Source organism: Berghia stephanieae, chromosome 6, assembly GCF_034508935.2.
Source record: "Berghia stephanieae isolate SIO BIC M18660-M18661 chromosome 6, UCSD_Bste_1.3, whole genome shotgun sequence".
Lineage (NCBI taxonomy): Eukaryota > Metazoa > Mollusca > Gastropoda > Nudibranchia > Aeolidiidae > Berghia > Berghia stephanieae.
The window spans coordinates 48,453,082-48,478,081 of record NC_088365.1 but is presented as its reverse complement, the minus strand read 5'-3'; the positions used below and the strand labels follow the sequence as shown (position 1 = coordinate 48,478,081).

At 36.4% G+C, this 25,000-nt stretch overlaps 1 protein-coding gene across 1 annotated transcript in view; it reads left to right on the top strand.

Annotated features, from left to right (window-relative positions):
• The window catches only part of LOC144975166 (protocadherin Fat 4-like), a 40,303-nt gene that overhangs the window by 7,001 nt on the left and 8,302 nt on the right, over positions 1–25,000 (top strand). The window contains exons 4-16 of the mRNA XM_078918960.1: positions 746–933; positions 2,582–2,711; positions 3,252–3,464; positions 5,081–5,227; positions 6,494–6,651; positions 8,492–8,606; positions 10,712–10,857; positions 11,788–11,869; positions 12,385–12,495; positions 15,575–15,678; positions 18,982–19,170; positions 20,749–24,119; positions 24,890–25,000. The exon at positions 24,890–25,000 is cut by the window's right edge and continues 87 nt beyond it. Of these exons, the coding sequence (XP_078775086.1) occupies positions 746–933; positions 2,582–2,711; positions 3,252–3,464; positions 5,081–5,227; positions 6,494–6,651; positions 8,492–8,606; positions 10,712–10,857; positions 11,788–11,869; positions 12,385–12,495; positions 15,575–15,678; positions 18,982–19,170; positions 20,749–24,119; positions 24,890–25,000 (5,065 nt within the window). The remainder of the gene's footprint in view (positions 1–745; positions 934–2,581; positions 2,712–3,251; positions 3,465–5,080; positions 5,228–6,493; positions 6,652–8,491; positions 8,607–10,711; positions 10,858–11,787; positions 11,870–12,384; positions 12,496–15,574; positions 15,679–18,981; positions 19,171–20,748; positions 24,120–24,889) is intronic.

The window sequence follows — 25,000 nt, the reverse complement described above, 5'->3', positions numbered from 1 at the left end:
GCGGCATTGCTCCCCCTCACCTCCGTAGAGAAGAAGCAACACAAAAACAACATGAGCGCCTTGACAACATCTCATACACAACACTCAAAAAACACTCACGGAAATGGCACCGAAAACCTCACGCCTTAAATCAAGGAAACCTTTTTATGGCTCAAAATTAGAAGATTTCGATATCGCCGAGACCTGGAGAAAGGAATGGACTGACTGCCCGCCAAAGGGTAGCGCAATAATCAACGACCCCTCTATCCAACCACTGCCGGGATTCCACGAGCTGACAAGAAAGCAGTGGGTACATGCAAACAGGATCAGATCCCGACACGGCAGGACAGCGACAAACCTGTACCGCTGGGGCTACCGAGATTCGCCCAAGTGCACAGCATGTGGTGGTGCCAAACAAGATATGGACCACTTGGTCCTGCACTGCCCGTCCACAGCCGTGCCAGGGGGCTATGATACCGTCCATCAAGGAGGACAAAAATACCTGGACTGGAGTGAAACGGTTCACTTGGAGGTGTAACCATAAGAAACTACTACCACTGCTTCTACTACTATCAAAACTACTACTACTACTACTACTACTACTACTACTACTACTACTACTACTACTACTACTACTACTACTACTACTACTACTACTACTACTACTACTACTACTACTACTACTACTACTACTACTACTACTACGACCACCACCACAACAACAACAACAACAACAACAACAATAACATCTCCCTTCCTTTCTCAGTTGACCACACAGATTTCAAGTTCTCCGTCGACGCAGCGATGGGGAATATGTATCTCGTCCAGTCTCTTGACTATGAGACCAAAAAGTCCTACACGCTCACGGCTAAGGTGTCCGATCGAGGAACCCCACCACTGTCTGAATCAAAGTCGATATTCGTCACCATTCTGGACGTCAATGATAACAGCCCGGTTTGTAAAATCATAGATAAAATGAAAGTGACGTCACTCGAGTCTTTGTTATTTTTTTTATCATCCGGGTTTATGAGTAATTCTCTCTAAACTGTATTAACCAGACTATAAACGGTTAAGGTTATACATAGTTTTGTGTGTTGGTCCTTTATACTTCCGGATGGCAATTTTGTGAGCTTCTTAGCCAAGCGCACACTATCTATAGAAAGCTATAGAATGAATGAATTGACGTCACTTGTCTCCTCACTACTGTTTGTAGACCGCTATTAGGGAAGAAAAGCGTGATATATGTCATTAAACTGGTTCCTATTTCATTGGAAGTGTATTACCACTCTTCCGAAAGACTGGATACACACCTTGTGTAATTCATCTTCTGGTGTCAAAGTGATGGTATCTTTTTTTCAAGTCTAATTATATATGCTAGTCGTCAATAAAGATCATCCATCCTCGCTCTTTTTACACCCCTAAGAATCTGCCTACATATCCTGCTACTGAAATAGTTATACCACCTTTATGTAACCTATTCATTCTTCTTACTCCGAAGGATTTTTTACATACACACTCCCGAGGAATTAGAAACCAAAAGAGTAGAGGGTTTGATGTAGATCTTTTCTTTCCTATTGGTTTATTGTCCCATACTCCGGAAAAACAGAATCTAAAATATTTGCCAGAAAACTCGTCTTTCAAATATCGATCGATTAAAATGACCCTGATCTTGGCAAAAACTCTTAAACCTGGGACTTTGTGAAGTCTCAGGTTTGAGAGTCTTTGGAGGTCTTGGGTATGAGAGCTTTTGCCAAGATGATGTCATTGTAGTCAATCAATATTATAAGGGCCTGTTTTCTGGCCAAAATGTTAAATCTACTTGGTTTGTTTGTTTTTCCAGAGCAGGACACTATAGGATTCAACAGTCGTGACGTCACTTCCTGCGTAATGACGCATAGTAATTTAGTAAACTGGTTCTAAACTATCGGAACAATGGCGGACGCCCTTACCAAATACGTCTCCAACGAGCATAAAAATGTATCCAGAGGAGAAAAACATTATAAGTCTGATCATGGTTTGACTTTTATACATTCTGATCACAAGACATGTGAAAAAGTTCTAGCCTGCATGAAGAATTAATAAGAAGTACCGATTTTCCTTGTTGAGAACCAAGCTATTGGTTGCTGGGCGTATGTGACATCATACTATTGAATCCTATTGTGACTGTGAATGTCAATTTACACAAAATGTATTGTACGCTTATTAAAAACATTAATTGAATATATATATATATATATATATATATATATATATATATATATATATATTGAGTTATATGCTTGAAGACCAGATAGATCAGTAGAGCACTCTTCACACGCAAAGGGACCGTAATCGATCGAGATAATTTTATTCTGATCCCCCTGTCCACCAGCAGTGATTGGGTAGCAGGGTTTGTTTGATCTGGCGGAAAGTACGTTGCGATAGACTAGCGTCCTATCCAAAGGGTAGCAAGATATTGTTATTGTCCGTTTCAAGCTGTAGAAAGCGGAATCAACTCCGGCTCCGTGTGCCTAATGACTCTGAAGCACTGACTTCCTTTGATGCCTGAAGACCAAAGTGAACTTTTTAGTTTGAGTCATCTTGGTTTTTGTCTCATTCCCAGAGCTGTCGGGCCCCGAACGTTATTGGTTCTCTCAAGGAAGATGCTCCTGCAGGCTCTTCAATCGCCACTCTAGAATGTAGAGATCCAGACACAGGAGACGGCGGGAAAATTGATTATGAAATTGTCGGAGGTTAGTACGAGTGTGACAGGTGTGAAAAAATAGAAAGAGTAAAAGTTATTTACCTACCTACTTAAATATTAGATACCGTAGTGGAAGGAAATGACACTGATGATTTAAAAGGCAGCCGAGGCGTCCCGATCGGATGATTAGGAAGCGAAAGTCAGTAAGTCAAACATTAAATTATGAGTCAATTTTATTCTCCTTTATTTTGAACATCTTTACTGAGTCATTCTGACACCCTAAATTTTAGTTACGCACGAGCAGCACAGCAAAAGGCTTAAGCTTAGCCAGAAGAGAAAGAAAGAAATGAACTTTTTTATATAGATAACGCAATATCCACTAAACGTGCCCAAAACGCTTCTCATTGTTGCTTTATTTACTTTCAGTTTTTTTGTAATATTGACAAATTAATCCTTGGCCTATTTACACAATTAAACACGTAGCTCTTTTGATAATAATGGGAACTACTAAACGATTAGTGAAAAAAAGTTAGATAAATCTTTATGTTTTGTCTTATTTAAATTGAAAAAATAATATTTCTATAAAAAGGTGACACTGACGTGATTCAAGTTTCGAATACCGGGGAAGCCACACTTAAACGCGAAGTCGACTACGACACCGAGAAGGGAACGTTTGAGATCGACGTGAAGGTCAAGGACAGAGGTTCGCCGCAGTTATTTTCCATGGCCAAGGTCATTCTGTCATTGGCGGACATTGATGACTTGAAGCCAGTTTTCTCTCAGCCTGGAGGATACACCGGAAGTAAGTTTCATAACGCCTTCTCTCTCCAGTTCTCTTTCTGTTCCTTTTTTTTCCTTTTCTCTTCTTCTTCTTCTTCTTCTTCTTCTTTGCTGTTTCTTTTCCCTCTCGTCTTCATCCTCTTCCCCTTATTTCCCCCCGCTTGTCATTAAAAGAAGCTTCAACGCTTCGCAACTTGTAGGAAAAGAAGTGGTTTATACTTTGATTCTCAGAGATAGATAGATAGATAGATAGATAGATAGATAGATAGATAGATAGATAGATAGATAGATAGATAGATAGAATGATAGATAGATGAATAAGATAGTAAAATAGATCAAATGATCGATATACAGACGTATAGATAAATACACAGATAAATAAATAGATAGATAGATCGATAGATAGATAGATAGATAGATAGATAGATAGATAGATAGATAGATAGATAGATAGATAGATAGATAAGGTAGTTTTTCAGACCCGTATACTCCATTGAGCCTGAGTATGCCCTTGCAGTTACAATAATTATTACTCATTATAACCATTGGATGGAATGCGAGTCCAAAGTACTTTCTACCGGACTTAACAATTCAAACAGCTATGGTTAGAAGAGCAGTTAGAGAAACAAATTTTCTGCCAGAAATTGAGACCGGCAGGAATCTTTGCGTTTTATATTTGTCTTTCTGCTTTACCTGGCAATATAGCAAACCCTCATCAAATGTCTTCCTTCCCCCTCCACGGATAGAAAACATACTTTACAGCACATCAGAATGCTAATGACAAAGACCTTTACGTGCTGTTACTAGAATTAGACCAAAATCACTAGCCAAATTAATGGCCTCTGGATTAACAATCACTACAGCACTGTATTAAAAATCAAATAATAAAAAATAAAATGATGATAATAATAATAATAATAATAATAATAATAATAATAATAATAATAATAATAATAATAATAATAATAATAATAATAATAACAATAATAATAATAATAATAATAATAATAATAATAATAATATAATAATAATAATAATAACTAATACTATAATACTAATAATAATAATAATAATAATTTATGGCAATATTATCTCACCTCAACATTTAAAATTTTAAATTCTATCTATTCTGCAGTTTCCAAATACATATATTTATATATGCAACTGGGATTATCTTTGTCCTTTTCATTAAGTACTGTTTGTTTGTTTGTTCGGAAAAGGAGATCACGGCATAAAATCCTCCTAACCATCGAGTAAACGTGTAAACAAAGTATTCCGGACTGGTTATCAAATGTCTAAGGTCTGATTCCAAGTAGAGCAATGTTGAATCTTAGGATAAATAATTTTTGTCATTTAATTTTTGTTTCTCTTTTCTTTGGCTCTTTCATGGTCACACCTTTTGATATCTTAAAACTGCAACATAAAAAAAAAATAAAACAAAAAACCCGATCAAAACCTGTCACGTTATTTTTTTTTAAAATGTAATATCGCCTTAACAGGCTTCATGTGTCGTTCTATATGTTCCGCGTTGCTGTTGATCAGGGACCCTTTGTAAAGCTCTTCAAGCACATTTAGTGGATATTGCTCTATATAAAAGCTCAAGTTTAGTTATGTCCATGTTTCATATTATATCATCAGATGTCCCTGAAAACAGTCCGCTTGGAACCACAGTTCTTGTGATAACAGCCACTGACGGCGATGCGCCCAACACAGATGCTTCAAAGGTCCACTTCGGGCTAGAAACAACACCTGTTCCCGATTGGATCAACGTGGACCCCTTCAGCGGTATGGAATGACTGTTTTTCTTTGTTAACGCTTAGCTCGACGTGTACTTATTTGCAGGTCTGATAACTCAATTCCTTATGGGCTCATTGTTGTAATGGAAATCTCAAAAGATATTGTCCATTACAACAATATTAAATTAGGCCCATAAGTGGGTCCAAATGTCAGACCTGCATATATGAACACGTCGGCTTAACTCTATTCCTGAGGCATATCCTTCAATTCGGCGTCGACTGTACCCATTTAACAATGACGCCATTCAGCTCTTTGTTATTGTTTATAGATCGCCAGAGAGGGGATTAGTTCTCAATATAATATTCTCTCGAACAGACTATAATAATATACGGTTACAGTTTCACATAGTTTATTTTAATGAATGTTGTTTCTTTGTTACCGCTTTTAACTTTTAACTTGCTTTTGGGACGTTTACTTGGATCCGAGGTGAACGGTATATTCAACAATGAAATGAATGAGGTTGACGTGACGTGGTTCATTTTTTGGAGCCAAGATGGGGGTGCATTGAAACCGACCGATATATGAAGGACGGGTTTTCTGGCCAAATGTCTAAATATTTAATATTTCCAAAGTACAGCAGCTGACTGCTTAAGGTCAGGCACCTCTTTATTTTTGTGCGGCTATGTAATCTAGTGATATGACACTAGCTTTCGAATCGGAAGGTCATGGTCACTCGGCTCATGGTTAAGGCCTTGGATAAGGCTTTTTACTGACATTCTCTCACCGTAAGCAGGTGAAAATGAGTACCTGGCCGTTAACAGTGTTGTCTCTGTCCGGAAAAAAATTTGTAATATCGCCTAACAGGCGTCATGTCCCGTTCTACATTTTACGTGTTGCTGTTGGTCAGGGACCCCTTGTAAAAATTTAGCTTAAAATTGAGCCTTTATATAGTGCAATATCCACTAAATGTGCTCAAAGCGCTTTACAAGGGGTCCCTGGTCAACAGCAACATTTAACATGTAGGACGGAACGTAACGCCTATTAGGCGATATTACATTTTTTTCGGACAAAGACAACGCTGTCAACGGACAGATACTCATTTTACACCTGAGTATGATGAGGTAATGTGAGTAAAGAGTCGTTTCCAAGGACTCAACTATGCGCCGAGCACGAGGCTCGAACCCATGACCTTCAGACCCCTTTTAAAGTGCTTTGAGCAAGCTTAGTGGATATTGCCCTATATAAAAGCTCAAGTTATTTTTGTTTTAATTTGAATAAGCCATCTCATGTTATAATCAATCAATTCTCTTCCAGGATCCATCGTGGTAAAAGGAAACGTGGACTGGGAGATGAATCAACAAATAGATTGTGACGTTTACGCCTATTCGTCTGATCGATTTGCTGAGAGAGTTGTGGTTCACGTGACCATCACAGTCGATGACGTCAACGATGGCATTCCCACATTCGACCAGGTAAAGAGTTCAATAGTGGTGTAATATAATATTGTAAAACGCATGAAATCTCTTTACTCTAATATGTAAACTCCGGATCGTCATCTTATCTTAACCTTCTCCTTACCACCTGCATCGAAATCGTCACATTTGTTACGAAACAATATACATTTTCCTTATTCAGATTTATTTTGTAGGTACATCACAAACTTTGAAGACTGATCCTTGTTTGATTAATAAGAAGATAAAGTTGTTTTGTAGAGAGATTGATTAAGTTTTAAAAAATTCTGCTGCGTAAGCCTGCCATTTTGGGAAAATGCTGAAAGTCATCGGTAAGGAAAGAGTTAACTTACTATAGCTGAATATAGGAATTCTCCTTTAAATGCCTTATACAATAGTTTATAATTACACAATCTCATATAGCTTGCATTGTATAATTCACAAGACATATATCATGCAATACGGCAATGTAAAATCGAGAATAATTAACATCATATATTACTGGTAATTGAAAATTGGTCATGATTGAATGAATCATAAATGTACAAAGTTCATAGTGCAATGAAATATTAATGACAACAATAATCATGAAAGCAACCACGATAATAATCATATATAAATCTCTGGTAAATTATCATGATTCAACATTGTTTCAGATGTCATGCATTTTACTTGTCAACATTTACAAACCGTTAAAAATGTTAACATAGTGTTTAGATATTTGAAGGTATTACTACTAATTCCATACCATTCACCTGTAAGAAATACCCAGTTCCGTTTGAAATATTCCCATCTTGGCATGGATTGCCTTTCTGCACACACTGTAACATTTCGGTCAAACCCTGAAATATCAAATTATCTCAGATTGATTGTGATATTTTGATTTGTATCATAATATTATAAGAGTTTAACCACCGAATACATTTTTGCTTGTACGCGTGTAACTACAATTTGTAAGTTGTAGGGGGTCCAGATAGCTCAGCTGGTAGAGCACTCGCTTCACACGCAAAAAGGACCGAGATCGATCCCGGGTACAATCGAGATTTTTTTCTGACTCCCCTATCCATCCAACAGTGATTGGGTAGCTGGATCTGTGAGATCTGGCGGAAAATACTTTACGATATACTAGTGTCCTATCCAAAGGATAGCAAGCAATTTCTATTGTCCGTTTCATGCTATAGAAACGGGGATAAACTCCGGTTACATGGGCCTAATGGCTCTGAAGGACTACATTTTTAAAATACAAAATACAAATCATTTCAAAATCAACTTAAATATGTTCGTAAGCTTCCTGTTAAGCGCATAAAACAATGAATGAAATTATAATGGTTTACCACACGCTTTAAGTTTTTCTAAATTGCACAGTTCTTTGAAATACGGTATTTTCCGACGTATACGAACGCAGGTATGGGCGTAGTTTAACATTGTTGTAATGGACAATATTTTGCGTCATGTTTTTATGTGTCCATTAACTAATAATGAAAAATATGTTTTTTCATATTAACTACGTCACTACCACATTATCTCATTCATCTGTGGTGTTTCATTCATCCTGTTTTGTTGATAAAGGGGAAACCCGACACGTTCATTTGATCTGTTTTTGTAATTTAATTGCATTCAATTTCACATTAATATTTTTTTTCTTCGAGCTCGAGTAGCAACATTTACATTATATGTCCATTATAACAATAAAGCCATAATGTATTGGGTTATCAGACCCCAAAATACGTGCATGTCGGTACTTTCTTTCCCTTATAGACGAATTATATTATTCAATATACGTTTTAAACTTATCTCCCCGAAGTATTTGTAACGTAATAGCACATAACTAAATCAATCAATTTTTTAAAAAATCAAACAGGATTTCTATGAACTCCATATTAACGAATCCAGTCCGGGGAATGTTAGCTTGGCCATCATCAATGCTACTGACCTGGACGACGGTCCAGATGGAGAAGTCTCGTATACCATCGAAGGTAAGAAAAATACTCGCTTTTCATAAATGGCATCGTTTAGCTAAAATACTCACAACATCCACTAGCCGGATATATCAGACCAACACCAACACAAAAAAACTGTGCGTAACCTTGATCTTTTATAGTCTGATTGGCATAATGTTTTTTTTTTGTGAGAATTTATCACCAAAATGGCTGTCTAAAATACAATAACAAAGAGATGAGGAACGCCAATTGGATTCAATAATTTCATGTCACGTCGCCCAGGAACGGCGGCCATCGTGGTTCTAAACAAAGAAAATCGGTACTTTTTTATTCTTCATGCTGGCTAGAACTTTGCATATATCTTGTGATCAGAATGTATAAAAGTCAAAACATGATCATATTTATATTGTTTTTTTTTTCCTCTGGATACGCTTTTATGCTCGTCGGAGAAATATTTCATAAGGGCGTCCACCAATGTTCCGATAGTTTAAAGCCAATTATTAAGTTACCATGCGTCATTACGAGGGAAGTGACATCATGACTGGTGAAGCATATTTCGCTGAAGTATGAAAACAGTGCCAGACACTGAGGAAAATATAAGAAAGAAGATACCTCACAAAAAAGTACCAACCTGCTTCCACTGGGGATCGAACCTCAGAGCTAACCAAGAGGTTTGAATTAATATTATGGTCTTTCCGTCACTTTGAATTCACTCCATGTTTAAAAACATTAATTCCTTCATTCAAAGGTTTAACTTAGGCAATTGCCATTATAAGAAGAATAAGAATTGAGTTTGTAGATATCGCAATATCCACAAAACGTGCTCAAATCACTTAACATGTAGGACGAGACATGACGCCTGTTAGGCGATATTACAATTTTTCTCGACAAAGACAACGATGTTGACTCATTTTACTCCTGAATACTGTTAGAGAATGTGAGTAAAGAGCCTTTTCCAAGGACTCAACTATGCGCCGAGCGAGGCTCGAACCCAGGACCGTCCGATCCAAAAGCGAGTGTCATTCCACAAGACAACATAGCCGCACAGAGCACATTATAGCGCACTAAAACATGCATTTACAGATAATTTCCAATCAATTTCCAAGGTAAAATCAATCATTAATCAAAAGAAACTACCAAAAATAATAAAATAGATAAATAAGATAGATAAGTAAATATATATAGTAAATAAATAAATAAATAAATAAATAAATTAATTAATTAATTAATTAATTAATTAATTAATTAATACATAAACAGAAAAATAAATAGATATGTAAGTGAATTAATAAATATTTAACCCTTACTTGACCATGTGGGCTAATATGATATATAACACAAGCAAATCATTTTTTCTGGAAACAAAATAAAATTACTTATTTACTTAATCCATGTCGGAGCTTGAGGCACATTATAGGGGCATTCACCAGACATCTCCATTTTTGGGGGTCGGCTGCTTCTGCGGTGGATGTATCCGTAGCCGTCGTTAACATATTAGAGACTGACACTAGAACCCTCTAGAGTCAGTGTCAGGGTATAACTTTACGATGGCTACGATGTATCCCAGGATAGGCCTGCTTACTTTATTTCTTTTTCCATGGTTCTTCGCCAGAAAGAAAGAAACAAACAAACAAAATAAAATAGTAACAATTAATATAGAAGACGTTTCCTGGACTTGATTATTTGATATGGAGTTCATAGAAATCCTGTTTGATTTAAACAATTAACTGATTAAAGCGCTTTGAGCACGCTTAGTGGATATTGCGCTACATAAAAGCTCAATTTTTTGTGCGGCTATGTAGTCTAGTGGTATGGCACTCGCTTTCGGATCGGAAGGTCCTGGGTTCGAGCCTCGATCGGCGCTTAGTTGAGTTCTTGGAGAAAGCTCTTTACTCATATTCTCTCACCGTACTCATGTGTAAAATGAGTACCTGGCCGTCACAGCGTTGTCTTTGTCCGAAAAAAATTGTAATATCTCGTAACAGGCGTTATGTCCCATCCTAAATGTTAAATGTTGCTGTTGGCCAGGGACCCCTTGTAAAAGCGTTTTCAGCACGTTTAGTGGATATTGCGCTATTTAAAAGCTCAATTTATTTTCTTTTTCCATTTAAAAAAAGAATATATTCATTCTGTGTTCCCAGGAAATAGCATATTCCACATTGACAACGTCACTGGTCTTCTAAGTCTTCAAGATCAGGCAGACTATGAGGTAGAGAAATCGTATCTTGTGACGGTAGTCGCCAAAGATGGGGGAATCCCAGCAACGTCTAGCTCCGTTTTTGTACAGGTATTGCCTGTTTTATTTGTTGCTTTAATGTTGTTGTTTGTTGAGCTTTTAAAAAAAAGCAAAAAACATTTAGCTTTTATACAGCGCAATATCCACTAAATGTGCTCAAAGCGTTTTACACGGGGTCCCTGGTCAACAGAAACTTTTAACATGTAGGACGGGACATGACGCCTTTTAGGCGATATTACAATTTTTCGGATAAAGACAGCGCTGTTAACGGCCAGGTACTCATTTTACAACTGAGTACGATGAGAGAATGTGAGTAAAGAGTCTTTTCCAAGGACTCCACTATGCGCCGAGCGAGTCTCGAACCCAGGACCTTCCGATCCGAAAGCGAGTGTCATAACACTAGACCACATAGCCGCACAATGTTTGTTGCTGCTGTTGTTGTTGTTGTTGTTGTTGTTGATCTGTTTATTCGTTTAGTATTGATATAATATCATATATAGTGCGGCTTTGTGGTTTAGAGGTATGACACTCGCTTTCGGATCGGAAAGTCCTGGGTTCGATCCTCGCTCGGCGTATAGTTGAATCATTCGAGAAGGTTCTTTACTTATATTCTCTCACAGACACTCAGGTGTAAAATGAGTACCTGGTCGTTAACAGCGTTGTCTCTGTCCGAAAAAAAATTTGTAATATCGCCTAACAGGCGTCATGTTCCGTCCTACATGTTAAATGTTGCTGTTGGCCAGGGACCCCTTGTAAAGCGCTTTGAGCACGTTTAGTGGATATTGCGCTATATAAAAGCTCATATATATATATATATATATATATATATATTGTTAGCAGGACCCTTGTTAAGCGCTTTGAGACGTTTAGTGATATTGCGCTATATAAAAGCTCTTTTATATATATATATATATATTAAGTTTACATAGTTTCTCCTTGCTTTGTGCTGGTATCACTTTTACTATGATATATATCTGACAGGTGTCGGTCTTACCAGAGAATGAATTCCCACCTGTCTTTGTGGCACCTTTCACCTTTGATGTCAGTGAGGATCTCGCTCCAGGTGAGACAAATTATGTCTTGGAAACAACGACTAAAATACAGTGATATACAAGCTAACTCGCTAGAGCTATTTGTTTCTAAAAGTAGAATGGACATTCTGATGATGATGATGATGATGATGATGATGATGATGATGATGATGATGATAATAGTAATGATACGATAATATATATAATAATATTATTATTATCATCATCATCATCATCATCATCATCATCATCATATCATCACACCACCACCACCATCATCATCATCATCATCATCATCATCACCATCATCATCATCATCATCATCATCATTATTATAATCATTATTATTATTATTATTATTATTATTATTATTATTATTATTATTATTATTATTATTATGTTTATGTTTATGTCTCTGTGTACAAAATCAATTTAAAGTCTCGAAAAATTCCTGAACAAATTTCGTTTTTGGGATGTGAGTCACTTTTTGTTTAGAATATTTAATAAAGATAAGATATTTCGAGTGTTCTCTTCTATTAATCTACAGGCAGTTCTGTGTTTACGGTCAGTACCATAGACGGTGATGAGGGGTTGGATGGACTGATTGGCTATCGAGTGGTCAATGAAGGAATTCCCTTTCTCATTGACCCTGGGACAGGTAGGATCTTTGCTTTCGTTCATTTTCTGTCTTTATTTCATTATATTTGTGTGGCTGAGTGGTTAAGGCATTGCACTGTGACCTGGAAGATCCCGAGTTCGAACTCCGCTTCAGGCATTTTTTTTTTCCTTGGGCAAGGTTATTAACCCTCAATTTGGACAATATGGGTGTATTCAAGTTGACATCAGACATCTTGTTTGATGAATTATCGATATGCCTTCGTGGAATGTCTAGGCGACGATAGCTTATGATGTCGCGGCGGAAGGGCATAAAAAAATTATTTAATTAAAAAATGATAATAATAATAATAATAATAATATAATAATAATAATAATAATTTAAAAAAACAAAGACAAAAAAAAGAATAAATATATATATATATATATATATATATATATAAATATATAATTTATATATATATACATATATATATATATATATATATATATATATATATATATATATATATATTGAATCGTGTTTGATACAAATATGGTACGGATAGTGCTCGACATGTAGCAATGTACTACTACTACTATCTCAAGAAACCACTTCAACAAACAACAACAGACAACAAACCAAACTCAGGTAACACACAGTCCTGACGATGGCTGATTAGGCCTAAAACATCGATGTAGACTGACTCCAACATTGTGGTAAATAATAATATATGTATATTGTCATGGTCTCAAGTGAGTAAAGAGCTACTCGACTATGTATAAAGATATGTAGAATAAGGCTCCAGAATTTACTAGTAACTTTAAATGAAAAACAATTAACGATTTGTTTAAGATAAAATAAAAAGAAAGACGAAATTTAATTAAAAGAGATGAATAGTGATTGTGGCAGTTACAAATAGAAATGAGAATATTACGTAACTTATGATGATGTAATAATATCAGGTTTGGAAGGTTACGTTTCTAGGCAGTTGAAAGGCGTGGAATCTATATTCCTCCGACAACGGGCTCAGGTTTGTAAGGTTCCACTTCCAAGTAGTTGGGAAGGGGTCAATTGTATATTTCTTCGACAGCGGGCTCAGGTTTGATCCTTGATGCGTTGAGGATTGCACAGTCAAAGGTAAAAGTTCCGGCGTCTTGATGGTGGAGATAAAATATCCACAAAGTACCAAAAGATAAAAATATATCCAACATTGTGGTAAATATTAATATATATATATATATATATATATATATATATATATATATATATATATATATATATATACTAGTAAAAAGCCCGCAATTTCGCGGGGAAAGAACTATTTTCATTCGATACTGTACTCACCATCATTTAATGAGGGCAGATTGGTAAACAACGTTGTCTGTGTAATTTGGTATATCTTAGGTTGATTTTTCTGTGTGGCCCAATAATATATTTAATAATATATTCCCTCAACTAACCCCAAGAAAAAATTAAACCTAGTACCTTTAATTAACCCTAATAGGAAAAACAAACACCCTAGCAATTTAATAAGACTTATGACTAACCCTAATAGGAAATAAAATCATCCGATCTCGAGCTAACCCTAATAGAAAAAAATGATGACAAATTGAATAAATAAACGCCTGACAAAATATCAACGGTAAAAATACAAATTTAAAGAATACTCGGGATGTATGAGCTTTCGGAATGTCTCCCCTTTACTTAACTTATGGAAAAACAAACATCCTAGCATCTTTACTAAGACTTATGACTAACCCTAATAGAAAAAAATATCCTCCGATCGCGAGCTAACCCTAATAGAAAAAATGATGACAAATTGAATAAAACAACTCTCGGACTGCTTTGCACTACCTTTCAATACTTAACAAATCAAAATGACGGCCGAAAATCAAAACAATGGTCAAATTAGGAAATTTTAAACTTTCACAAATCTATCAAGGTTTGTTCTAGAGTTTTTAAAATACTTCTATATAATGACAAATTGAATAAATAAATGCCTGACAAAATATCAACGGTGAAAATACAAATTTAAATAATACTGGGAATGTAGGAGCTTTCGGAATGTCTCCCCTTTACTAACCCTAATAGTAAAAAAAAGAATCAAAATGGCGACTGAAATACCTTCATGTGATCAAGTGAATAATATCACTATGAATGCCACGATTTACTGAAAAATGACAACACCCACACACAAATGTATACACCACACACAACACACGCACACAAACACACACACACGCACACACACACACACATACATACACGCAAATAGAATACTACTACTACTACATAACAACACTGATCACCGATAAATCAACAACACAACGGAAGTAATAATAATACTTGATGTCATAAATAGATGACGCGAATTGACAACTTTTTACAGTGTCAAAATTAGTTGATTATGAGGGTCTATTAGTGTCGTCGGTACATATTTTATGATATCTGTTTGACTCAACGAACTTTCAAACTGACTTTAAAATATAAAAGGAAATCAAGTTATCTGTTTATCTATCTGTAAAAAATACAGTTCTAATTTTCAAATCTTTCATTAGAGTTGTGTGCCGTATCAATTTTTTTATTGACTCAAATAAGCACAATGTTCTCCAAAATGCTTTATTTATTAAAGAAAGGATATGTATATATATATATATATATATATATATATATATATATATATATATATATATATATATCCTTTTAGATATAACAACAAGGGATTGAGGGATTGATTGTGTGGATCTAAGACAACAGTCGGTCTCATATCATTATACACGATCTGATAGCAGATTGTTGTACTGGTGAATTTGTTTATTTCAATACATAACTGCTATCTTCTATATAACTCTAAGTGGAGATAGAATTAGTGATAGTAGTAGTAGTAGTAGTAGTAGTAGTAGTAGTAGTAGTAGTAGTAGTAGTAGTAGTAGTAGTAGTAGTAGTAGTAGTAGTAGTAGTAGTAGTAGTAGTAGTAGTAGTAGTAGTAAAAGTAGTAGTAGTAGTTGTAGTAGTTGTAGTAGTAGTAGTAGCAGTAGTAGTAGTAGTAGTAGTAGTAGTAGTAGTAGTAGTAGTAGTAGTAGTAGTAGTAGTAGTAGTAGTAGTGCATTGCCTTCAATGTGTATTTTGATTGACACAGGGGTCATCCGAGTGGCTTACAGTCTTGATTTCGAAACCACGACATCTTACAATGTGACCATCGAGGCTATTGACAACTCGACCACCATCCGAAAGTCTGTCCAGGTAATAAATTCATATCTAGAAATGTCTGACATTTGATACAAACACACATTGAATGAAAATGCACAATCTTGTTGCTTCATACTCTTTAGTTCGCTCTATCAAATCCGCCCCTAACGCTCCTTTTAATAATAATAATAATAATAATAATAATAATAATAATAATAATAATAATATAATAATAATAATAATAATAATAATGCTGAAAACTTATAAAGCGCTTTTACTCCGAGACACCAGACTCTCAGCGCTTAAATTACAAATTACTTTGGGTGAAACATACTCATTCTCACACACAAGCACACACACACACCTACACACACACACACACACACACACACACAACACACAACACAAACCAGGCAGACCTATCTTGCTTCTCATACCATTTACTAAAGACGAAACAGTAGTAGTAGTAGTAGTAGTAGTAGTAGTAGTAGTAGTAGTAGTAGTAGTAGTAGCAGTAGTAGTAGTAGTAGTAGTAGTAGTAGTAGGAGGAGGAGGAGGAGGAGGAGGAGTAGTACTAGATTCCCTTTATTCATTCCATAGGAGTCTATTCGAAGGGAAGGCTGGAATAGAAAGGAAAGCATTCTCAATTACCAACAATAAAAAACATATTTTATACCATGAATTTAGTATTTTACCATCTGGGAGAAGGTTTTGTCAGATTAAATGTAGAACTAACAAGTATAAATCAACGTTGGTTCCATCAGCAATAAAAATGTTGAATATTTCATATGGTACAGCAAACCCAAGGATTTTTACGTTGACTGATTGACTGATTAATTTATTTAATGTTAGATTAAGTGACCAATTGATAATGATGATAACGCTCCTTTTAATAATAATAATAATAATAATAATAATAATAATAATAATAATAATAATAATAATAATAATAATAATAATAATAATAATAATAATAATAATAATAATAATGCTGAAAACTTATAAAGCGCTTTTACTCCGAGACACCAGACTCTCAGCGCTTAAATTACAAATTACTTTGGGTGAAACATACTCATTCTCACACACAAGCACACACACACACCTACACACACACACACACACACACACACACACACAACACAACACAAACCAGACAGACCTATCTTGCTTCTCATACCATCTACTAAAGACAAAACAGTAGTAGTAGTAGTAGTAGTAGTAGTAGTAGTAGTAGTAGTATAGTAGTAGTAGTAGTAGTATTTAGTAGCAGCAGTAGTAGTAGTAGTAGTAGTAGTAGTAGTAGTAGTAGTATTAGTAGTAGTAGTAGGAGGAGGAGGAGGAGGAGGAGGAGGAGTAGTAGTACTAGATTCCCTTTATTCATTCCATAGGAGTCTATTCGAAGGGAAGGCTGGAATAGAAAGGAAAGCATTCTCAATTACCAACAATAAAAAACATATTTTATACCATGAATTTAGTATTTTACCATCTGGGAGAAGGTATTGTCAAATTAAATGTAGAACTAACAAGTATAAATCAACGTTGGTTCCATCAGCAATAAAAATGTTGAATATTTCATATGGTACAGCAAACCCAAGGATAGATACGTTGACTGATTGACTGATTAATTTATTTAATGTTAGATTAAGTGACCAATTGATAATGATGATAATATTTGGTGTTGAATTGCCGAAAATGTAACGAATTGAAAATGAAATGAATATGTTTATGTTGTGTATATTGCACGCGTGAAAGAAAGAAAGAAAGAGAGAGAGAGAGAGAGAGAGAGAGAGAGAGAGAGAGAGAGAGAGAGAATAAGTAGGAGTGAAATATCTGTTCAATGTTATAGTTATCATTTAACGTTATAACAAGTGTAACTAAATGACAAATTGCCATATTTATGGACAATAAAGATCTATTATTATTATTATTATTATTATTATTATTATTATTATTATTATTATTATTATTATTATTATTATAACCCAGGCGTTAGCCGCTGTGCAGCGCCTCAAACTGAGCCAGGGAGAAGTGACTTACTCAAGGCCATACAGCGCAACGGGTTTTCGAACTCGGTACCTGACCTTTCGGGTACGAAGCAGAGACCGAACCGCTGAGCCACCCTGTCCTCTTTTCTTTTTGTAACAATGGTTAATGTTCGTCATTCTGATACTATTCTAACGGTATGCAGCCAGGTACTCATTCACACTAGAATAGAGTGAGTTCAAAGCTCCATACCGTCGAACAAAATTTAGGATCTAGTTTGCAATCATTGTCGACCATTCGGTTACTGTTCACACACAAAAATACCGCCTTGACCAAGTTACAAGACGAGAGATAACACACAGCTCTGTCATAAATACCAAGATAAAAAGAGATAAATGATATAAAAGTCGCTGCCCTAAAAAAATAAATAAATAAGGGGGTCAGCGTGGCTCAGCTGTACGGTCTTTGCTTCGTACCCGAAAGGTACCGAGTTCGATCACTCACCAATGCGCTGTGTGGCCTTGAGCAAGCCATCTCGCCCTAGCTCAATTTGCGGCGCTGCACTGCGGCTGACGCCTGGGTTATTCCAGTCTTCCCTTGGAATAGACCCTAGAGAATAATTTATCCTATGGGATGAATAAAGGGAATTTTATTTTATTTTTTTTCTTTTATCAATATGGTCATTCCTTCGCCCCCAAAAGGTACAGAGTTTGACCCCCAATACCACCATGTTGCCATGAGCAAATCATTTCGTCCAGAACTCTCTTTGCGGCGCTGTAACGGACACAATGTTGTTTCATTCTTTCCTTGGAATAGACATATATTATATTTTAACCTCGTCGAGTGGTTAAGGCATTGCACTTTGACCCGGAAGGTCCCGAGTTCGAGCCCCGATTCAGGCACTTTCGTTTTTTTTCCTTGAGCAAGATTATTGACCCCCATCCCCCCCCCCAATTTGATCACTTCGACAATATGGGTGAATCCTGTTGACATCAGACATCTTGTTTGATGAATTATCTATATTCCCTCGTGGAATGCCTAGGCAACGATATCTTATGATGTCGTGACGGAAGGGCATAATTATTTTTTTTATCTGTATACCTGTACATTCTCTCCAATTATTTACTTTTACTGCTCTACTCTCTGGTGACAATGTAAGTTGAGTAAGACGTTTTGACCAGATAATGAAATCATTAAAAGGAACTCGGTCAACGTTGTTTCTGTCGGAAAAAAATTTGATATCGCCTAACAGGCTTCATGTCTCTTCATACATGTTAAGTGCTGTTGTTGACTTGGGACCACTTGTAAAGCGCTTTGAACATGTTTAGTGGATAATGCACTATTTAAATGCTCTTTTTTCAAATCTAAATTTAGCAAACATTCCTCGTCAACATTCTGGACGCCAATGATGTGGCCGCTGTATGTGAATCCGTCCCTACCCAAGTGTTGAAATACCCATTTACGATTGGATCCCCCATTCTGACTATAGTCTGTACAGACATAGACACGGATGCCTCGGGTCTCAAGTATAACGTCACTGAAGGGAATGATGGAACATTTAAAGTAATCACGGATTCATAGATATAATATGGACAAAGAAAAACCCAAACGAGTGTAATGAACATATCACAGCGTGTATTTGACCTCTCTCTCTCTCTCTCTCTCTCTCTCTCTCTCTCTCTCTCTCTCTCTCTATCTATATATCTATCTATCTATCTATCTATCTATCTCTCTATCTCTATCTATGCATCTATACATCTATATATCTATCTATCTAGCTCTCTCTCTCTCTCTCTCTATCTATCTATCTATCTATCTCTCTTTCTCTCTCTCTCTCTATCTATCTATCTATCTATCTATCTATCTATCTCTCTTTCTCTCTCTTTCTCTCTCTCTCTCTCTCTTATTCTCTCTCGCTGTCTGTCTCCCTCTCTCATTCTCTCTCTTTCTCTCTCTCTCTCTGTGTGTGTGTGTGTGTGTGTGTGTGTGTGTGGGTGTGTATATAATCTTTAGTCTGGAACATTTAAAACGACCGCAAAGAAATTTCTTTGTCGTCTACTGGAATTTATGTATTTATGTATATGTATTTATGTCTTTATTGGGTTTTTTAAATTTATTCCTTGATAAGGGTTTTGAGCCCGAAACGTTCCCTGTATGGTATTTTTTTTTCTTATTTGAAGCTGTCAAAATCTATTCATTTTTGTTTATTACTTTTTAGAAATGTACTTGACGCGTCTTGTACACTAGCTTTCGAGTTCGTTCTTGAGCCTTTATGCGGCTATATGTCAGTGGTATGACACTGTCTTTCGGATACGAAGGTCCTGGGTTCGAACCTCACTCGGCGCTTAGTTGAGTCTTTGGAAAAGGCTCTTTACTCACATTCTCTCATCGTACTCAGATGTAAAATGAGTACCTGGCCAAGAACAGCGCTATCTCTGTCGGAGAAAAAAAATTGTAATATCGCCTAACAGGCGTCATATCTCGTTCTTCATGCTACGTGTTGCAGTTGGTCAGGGACCCCTTGTAAAGCGCTTTGGGCACGATTAGTGGATATTGCGCATATATAAAATCTCAATTCTTTAACAACTTAATACCTTTACACCCTAATACAATTACACCCTAATACCTGTACATCCCAATGTCTTTACATCCTAATGTATTTACACCCTAATACACTTTACACACTAATACCTTTACACACTAATACCTTTACACACTAATACCTTTACACCCCAATACCTTTACACATTAATACCTTTACACCCTAATACACTTTACACACTAATACCTTTACACCCAAATACCTTTACACACTAATACCTTTACACCCCAATACCTTTACACACTAATACCTTTACACCCTAATACACTTTACACACTAATACCTTTACACCCAAATATCTTTAAACGCTAATACCTTTACACCAAAATACCTTTACACCCTAATACCTTTACACCCCAATACCTTTACACCCTAATACATCTACACCCTAATACCTTGACACCCTAAACATCTACGCCCTAATACCTTTAAACCTTAATACCTTTACTCCCTAAGGCCTTTCCACCGTAATACCCTTACACTTGTGTTCTTTTACACCCCAGTGCCTTTATTCCACAATCTTTAATTGTCTCTTCCAGGTTGGGGACAACGGGCACTTCATTATGACGGCACCTCCATTGAAAAACCGATACGACTTGACCATCGAGGTGGACGACGGGGGTGGTCAAATCACATCGGTGTCCTTCATCGTTCTCACCGAAACAAAACTGACCTTCCAGAATTTACCGGAAGTTATCGTTATCAACGAGATCCGTTCCCTGGCAACGCCGCCATTTGAAACACGACCTGGCTACGCGTTTCCTCCTTTATGGTCCAAGTTTATACTTGGAAACGAAGAACAACGACTGATTCTACAACCAGGATCTGGGGAAATCGTTTTCGCGTTAGATTTTGACAGAGATATACAGGAAAATTACACATTTACAATTGAGGCAGTATCAAATTCAGGACAGAATGCAACGCAAACATTTTCGTTGCGAGTTTTAGATTTAAACGACAACGCTCCAAAATTTAGCAAGACGGTATTTCAATTTAAAATATCAGAGAATTTACCGGTGGAATCGGATGTCTATCTCTTCGCTGTGACTGACGCTGATAGTGGAGACAATGCTGAGGTTGATTACTCGATTTCTTCGGGTAATGAAGATGGAACTTTTGCCATTAACTCAACTGGTTGGTTGAGAATCGTCTCACCTCTCCATTACGAAAGCAAAGAAATGCATGTAATTGAGCTTGAAGCCTTTGATTTTGGGAGTCCATCTCTGACTGGTACAACGACGGTTGTCATCGTTGTTATCGACGTTCAACAGGATGACCCTGAGATCATTTCCGTAACAGGAAAAAACGAGGTAGAAATTTCAGAAGATGCCGTATTAGGTTCTGTTGTTTTCCAGCTTTCTTTGCCAGTATCGGATATCCCCGATGCTGTCACATTTAGTATTCTTGGTGGCAATGACGAAGGCTATTTTGGCCTCGCGTCAACATCTGGGAAGATATTCCTGGCAAAAATGCTAGACAGAGAGAGCTTGCCATCTGTCGCGTTCTCTTTGGAAATGGCAGCAGTTAATCAAAATGGAAGCACAGTTCACGGATTCATGAATATCACTATTAAGGACATTAATGATAATTATCCAATATTTTCTAAAACTATTTATCTAATGGAAATCCAACACGGTGAAACAGCAGGAACGGTGGTTGGTGAGACAATAGTCACCGACGCGGATGAAGGTGAAAACGCTAACGTCACTTTAAAAATAATCGGTGGAAATACTGGAAATGCTTTTACATTTTCCGGAAAAGAATTGAAGACCGCCATAGTAATGGATTATAATTTAGTGAAGAGCTACAGCCTTTTAGTTCAAGCGACAGATAACGGTGTTCCAGCATTTTCTTCGCATACTGTTGTTTTTGTCAAAGTTATTCCTACAGCATCCATACCACGATTCGCCTCTCCAAACGAAACGATCGGCGTTGAAGAGTCAAGACGAGTAGGAACTCACGTTGTTGATTTGGACGCAACAGCTTTGGGCGCTTCGGAAACTGATGGATCTTTGAAGTATGAAATAAAGTCAGGAAACAGCCAGGGACATTTCAGTATCGATGAAAATTCCGGGGTGTTGACTTTGGTTAAATCTTTGGATTATGAAAATGAAGTTTCATTCAGTTTGAAAATCGTTGCAATTTATTTATTAGACACCATAAAACGTGACGAAGTAAGTTTGACGATTGATGTTTTGAATGTAAATGAATTCACTCCAACATTTGACAAATCTACTTACCATTGGACAGTGAGTGAAATAGAGAAACTAAATTACACAGTTGGAACATTCTCAGTTACAGATGACGACCACGGACTATTTGGTGAATTTACTACAGTGCTGAGTGGTAGCGATGATTTTAGAATTGATTCTGAAACCAATATAAGAAAAATTGTTGTGGCTCAATCTTTAGACTACCTCCGTCAAAATTTTTATACTTTGACAGTCACGGCTCTTGACCAAGGCATTCCTGCGAAATCCTCAATGGCATCTATAACAATTGAAATCATTGACGAGAATAACCACACTCCTTCTTTTACTCAAACAAACTACGCTGTACAAATTTACAGTATGATCCCTGTAGGATCAGAAGTTTTCCACGTTCACGCTACTGATTTGGACACTGGTATTTACGGGAATATTTCCTACTCGATAATCTCTGATTCAAGTGGTGGAAAGTTTTCGCTCGATTCCATTACGGGAATTATTACAACTGCTGCACTTTGTGACCCTGTTACCTACACGTTAGAAATACAAGCAGAGGATGGTGGATCACCCCCTGAGACGGACACTGCGACTCTTAAAATAACAGCTTTACGCGGGTATGGTAAGAACACAGCACCCGTGTTCGTAGCAGGACTTGTTGCTGACATAACTGTCAACAGGAAGGTGTCTCCTGGACAAAACGTTGCTACGTTTCACGCTCTTGACGTCGATAATGATAATTTGACGTATTATATTTTCTCTGGTAACGACGACGGGTTTTTCCTCCTGGACGAAATGAGTGGTAAGTTGTCGACTGCGGCATGGCTAACCATTGCAGAAAATGAGTATAGTCTTGTTTTACAAGCGGCTGACAATGGGAATCCCTCAAAATTAACATCTTTAACTGTGAACATAGATATCAACCCTGTAAGAACTGATTCTGTGACAGTGGATTACTCATTCTCTGTTTCGGAGAATGTCGGATCCGGACACTTAGTAGGGCGAATACTCGTCGATCCCGGAAGAACTGTCTCTAATTACGACATCATCAGTGGTAACCATGGAAACGCGTTTAACGTAGAAACCGATATTTCCGGTGAAGGACTACTCAAAACACAAATTGGTCTCGACTACGAGGATTTTAGTTTGTTTTCGATACAAGTACAAGCGGTTACGGATTTGAGAAACTCAACTAAAATTGTTGAAGTGACCATTATTGACGTCAATGACGAGGCCCCCTATTTTGAGGCTGCTTCCCTATTATTATCATTAGCAGAACATATGCCTGCTGGTCATACTCTGACAACCCTCACGTACAAAGACGATGACTTCTACGAATCCAATAGAGGTGTGACATTCTCATTAACAAACAGCGGCGTTAACTATTTATCTGTCGATCAATCTGGTCATCTAACTCTACTGATCTCCCCTGATTTCGATACGACGACCAAATTCTCAGCAACGGTGACCATATCTCAAGCTTCGTTCACACCAGCGACGCAAGATATCACTGTCAACGTTTTGGACGTCTTGGAGACGCAAACTTTGGAGACGCCGCCTTCCGGCAGAGCTATTTTCATTTCTTTAGAGCTTCCGAACGGAGTTGATGAAGGGTTTGTGGTTCACACTCTGACTTTGGCGAATTTTGGAATTGACTCTGCGGCATCCCAAGAGTTTGTGTCCTTTGATGTTGCACCGCCATTCGCGTAATTATTATTATTATTATTATTATTATTATTATTATTATTATTATTATTATTATTATTATTATTATTATTTATTATTATTATTATTATTATTATTATTATTATTATTATATTATTATTATTATTATTATTATTATTATTATTATTATTATTATTATTTTATTATTATTATTATTATTATTATTATTATTATTATTATATATTATTTATTATTATTATTATTATTATTATTATTATTATTATTATTATTATTATTATTATTATTATTATTATTATTATTATATTATTATTATTATTACTGTTTCAATCTCATTTTTAAAGGGTCAAAATTGGATACAAAGATTAACTTCAAAGTTGAATTCTTGAAAAACGCTCTGTAATATAATATTACTATTTTCTCACCAAACCCAGGTGTTAAATGAGTACACGTTGGGTAATGGATATTGCGTTTTATAGAAGTTCATGTGTATTGTTTTAATTTTTAACAGAAAACATCGAAATTAAATACAATCAATTTAACGTGCACTTTTTTGCAGGTCTGATAACTCAATTCATTATGGGCTCATGGCTCATTGTCGTCGTGGAATTCTCGAAATAAAATGGCGCAAAATATTGTCCATTACAACAATGTTAAACAGGGCCCATAATTGGGTTCGGGTGTCAGACCTGTATAATATGTATACGTCGAATCAATCTCATATTCCTGGTGCTAAATCAACGACCCCAACTTTTATATTTCTCGCTTTTATTTATTTTTTTCTTTTAACCAGAGTGGATGTCTCAACAGGGGAGATAACCGTAACAAAACCCAGCGTTCTTGAAGCCGGCAAGAGTTACTTTCGCTGGATTGTGTGCCGTACGCCGTCCCAGTCGGTTATGGC